The 3,884-nt window shown below is 37.0% G+C and overlaps 1 protein-coding gene across 1 annotated transcript; it reads right to left on the bottom strand.

Annotated features, from left to right (window-relative positions):
- Positions 1–1,927: 1,927 nt before the first annotated feature.
- On the bottom strand, positions 1,928–2,863 carry LOC113261435 (olfactory receptor 2M4). The gene has a single exon (XM_026507560.2). It carries the CDS (start codon positions 2,861–2,863, stop codon positions 1,928–1,930), a length of 936 nt encoding a protein of 311 aa, XP_026363345.2.
- Between the last annotated feature and the right edge of the window lie 1,021 nt (positions 2,864–3,884).

Raw genomic sequence — 3,884 nt, 5'->3', positions numbered from 1 at the left:
AAATAAGTCAAGCAGAGAAAGACAATTATCATATGGTTTCTCTCATCTATGGAACATAAGAACTAGGAAGATCAGTAGGAGAAGAAAGGGAAAAAGAAGAGGGGATAATCAGAAGGGGGAATGAACCATGAGAGACTATAGACTCTGGGAAACAAACTGAGGGCTTCAGAGGGGAAGGGGGTGGGGGAATGGGATAGGCTGGTGATGGGTAGTAAGGAGGGCACGTATTGCATGGTGCACTGGGTGTTATACGTAACTAATGAATCATCGAACTTTACATCAAAAACCAGAGATGTACTCTATGGTGACTAACATAATATAATAAAAAAGCATTTAAAAAAAGGAGTTGAGAAGCTGTTCCTAAAATTAAATCTGAGGGACCCAGCATACCTAAATTATTTGTGACCAAAATAAGAGAACGCTCACACTTCCTGACCTCTAACTTAATGGGGCTACAGTAATCGAAGCATTGCATTATTAACATAAGGTTAGATATGTAGATCCATAAAATAGATTTAAAATCAATCAATCAGTCAATCAATCAATCAATCATCAACCAGTTTCAACAAGCCTACAAGAACCATTCAATGTGGAAATCATAGTCTCTTCAACTAATGATACTGTGACAACTGGCAAAATAATGAATTGTATTCCTACCTCACACCATTTAAAGAGACTCAAATGAATTAATGACATAAATATAAAAACTAAGTTATAAGACTCTAAAAAGAAAACAAAAAATTTTTGCCTTGGATTAGATAGTGGTTTCCTACATATTACCAAGTGTATAAAGTTACTGAGAATTTTCTACTTGTCCAAAATATTGGTATTTCGATAAAAGGGATACACCAGATTATAACCCATGGTGCAAGTTATTAAAGCATAACGTCGTTTTGTAAAACAAATGCTTTTATAGAGAAATCACATACTACAAAAAGATGAGCTTAAAATCATATCAACAAAAATAAGATAGAATCAATGAAACAGGGAAGGATTACTATCAATTTTTAAGGATGTAGGGTTTTCAGGTATACAAATGGCAAAAAATTTAAACAGTTTGGCTACATCAATCTATAGGAACTCCATGGAATAATGGAACTGATATAGAAAGAATTAGAGGCTATGAATTCTCTTCAAGAAAACGTTTGTTACATTTGTCAGATACTTTATAAGCACTCAATTTTCAGAGCTGTATTAAAATAATCAGAGTTAGCAATCCCAAGAAATGAGGGTTTTCTAATTTCTTCAAATAGATACTAGTTAGCAGTATAAAGATGAATGAGTAATAAGATAAATCATGATAAGAAGAAGGTTGGGCAGTCAAAGCAAACTTTTTTTGCAAAGTTATTTTAACTGGATTTGTTAAAATATCTCCTTTTATTTGAAGGTGAAAAATTTTGAAGGACTTTCTAAGATCTATTTTGTTTAGACATAAGAATTATTGGAAAAAGTATCGACAGTAAATCCCCACTTGTAAATGGTTAGTAATTATGTAATGAGTCAGGAATAAAACTGCCAATACCCAGGTTCTAGGAGGGTAACATTTATGCACTCCCAGATATGTAATTCTTAATAAAAGAGGCAGTCAACAAAAGCAGTGGTTCAACTCCAACATTTTTTGGGGGGGTAAAGCAAAGAACAGCAAGATTTATACGTTGGTTCAAAGGCAGGTATCCTAAAGTTGAGTACTCATGACTCACAAATAGTAATAAAACTGAAATTCATTAGAAGTAAAACAGCCTTTGCTAATCGCCAAAAACAGCCTACATTACATATGATATTTATATATTATAGCAAATAAAGCTATTACAAAATTGGGGAAAATATTGGAGAAAAGACAAACTAGGAGGAAGAGGATGGCCATGCGATTTCAGCTTCCTTGAAGGAGTATTGACCTGAGTGGGCACTCAAATATGTTTGAAAAAAATTACATTAACTTTCTTGTCCTCAGTAGTTTCTGAAGTCCCCTGGATACCTCTTTGTTGCGGAGGCTGTAGATGAGAGGGTTCAGCATGGGGGTGAGGATGGTGTAGAAAGCAGATACTATCTTGTCCTGGTCTGGTGTATGGATAGAAGCTGGTCTCATGTACATGAACATAACAGCGCCATAGTAGAGTCCAACCACAGACAGGTGGGAGGAGCAGGTGGTGAAGGCTTTGCGGCGACTTTCTGTAGAGCTCATGCGGATGACAGCTCGAAGGACATGTGAATAGGAAACAATGATCACGGAGACTGGTAATATTAGCATCACCACACAGCAGATGAAAAGCAGTCTCTCAAAAGCAGAGGTGTCTGTGCAAGATAGAGGGAGAAGGGCAGCAACATCACAGAAAAAGTGATGAATTTCCAGAGAGCTGCAGTAAGAGAGTGACAGTACTTCTACAAGCACAATAACGCCATCAAGAGAGCCCAAGATCCAGGAAGCAACAGTCATGAGGGCACAGAGTTTCTGATTCATGAGGATGGTGTATCGAAGTGGGTGGCATATAGCCACATAACGGTCATAGGCCATGACAGCCAACAGGAAACATTCAGCTCCAAGCAGGGACACATAGAAGAATATCTGGGCTCCACAACCTGCCAGAGAGATGGACTTCCTGCCAGACAAGTAGTTGAAGGCCATCCTGGGTACAGTGGTGCAGATGAGCATGAGGTCCATGAGGGAGAGTTGGCTGAGGAGGAAGTACATGGGTGTGTGGAGCTGGGTGTCCAGGTAAATTAGGAGAATCATAGCAATATTTCCCATGAAGGCCACTGTGAAGATGCCCAAGACCAGAGAAAAGAGGAAGGTGTGGGTGGAGCTGTGATCAAAGATTCCTAGCAGGATGAAGTCAGAACTAAAGTTCTGCTTTCTCCACACCATCTGGACAGTTTACTTTTCCTAGAAGTCCTGGGACAACCACAATATTATTTATTAATTTAGTTTTCAAATGTAAACCATGGCAATCACTCTAATGGGAACTGCATTTAATGCATGCACAAGACCTTCTCTCCATTTGGTCACAATGAGTTCTGACTTAGTTCAGTGTTTTCCAGTTATTTCCTTCCAAACGTCACAGGCAACAACTCTAAAAATATTTTCTTTATTTTCCAGATAAGAAATATAAAGCTATGAGTCAGCCAATGTACCTGTAGGTAGACAGTCAATAGAGAACCTAGAAGGAAAATAGTTAAATATACCTACTCCTGAATTTGATGCCCATCCTTGATCACAGGAAGTTCCTCATTGACCTTTTCCTCCCTTTGTTCTTTTTTTTTAAATGAGTTTGATGTTTTATTTTATTTTTATATTTTTTTCATTATGTTCAGGTAACCAACATATAGTGCATTGCAAGTTTTTGTTGTAGTGTTGTTCTAATATGTCTCCAGGTTGGTGCTTTCCTAAATAACTACTGAAATTCTGTTGTAATAATTCCCTGTACCAGTCTGTCCCTCCCATTATGTGGCACTAGCATAGTGAAAGTCTGTATGGTATCACTATCATTACACCTCTATACCCCAGTTTAGAGAAGAATTTGATACTGTAAGTTTTTACTTTCTGTTCTCAGACAAAATCTTGGAGTCTTACTTAATCAAAGCACCCTTTAAAATATTTCCTATGGAAGAACAAAGTACTCATCTTTTGAGAATATTTTTGTTTTTCTTAAATTCTATAGGGAGGGGAGCTTTTTATTTATATATTTGTTTATAGATTTTTTCCCCTCCTATAATAAATTATTATAAGTTGAGTGATATAAACCTCTAGGGAAGAAAAGAGAACATCTTTTTGTGATCGTTAAGCTTTACTTCGATGTGTCACTTTGGGAACTAATGAGGTATGTTTCATGGAAATGAGTAAAGGGCTGAATGTATTAAATACCCAAACCTTTACAGTTCAAGGGAGC

The sequence above is a fragment of the Ursus arctos genome, unplaced genomic scaffold (assembly GCF_023065955.2).
Source record: "Ursus arctos isolate Adak ecotype North America unplaced genomic scaffold, UrsArc2.0 scaffold_5, whole genome shotgun sequence".
Lineage (NCBI taxonomy): Eukaryota > Metazoa > Chordata > Mammalia > Carnivora > Ursidae > Ursus > Ursus arctos.
The sequence above is the reverse complement of the archived record's forward strand: the minus strand, read 5'-3'. Positions and strand labels throughout refer to the sequence as shown.

Bases quoted from the DNA above. Each gene is read 5' to 3' on its own strand.
- LOC113261435 (XM_026507560.2), bottom strand. From the start codon at position 2,863: ATGGTGTGGAGAAAGCAGAACTTTAGTTCTGACTTCATCCTGCTAGGA.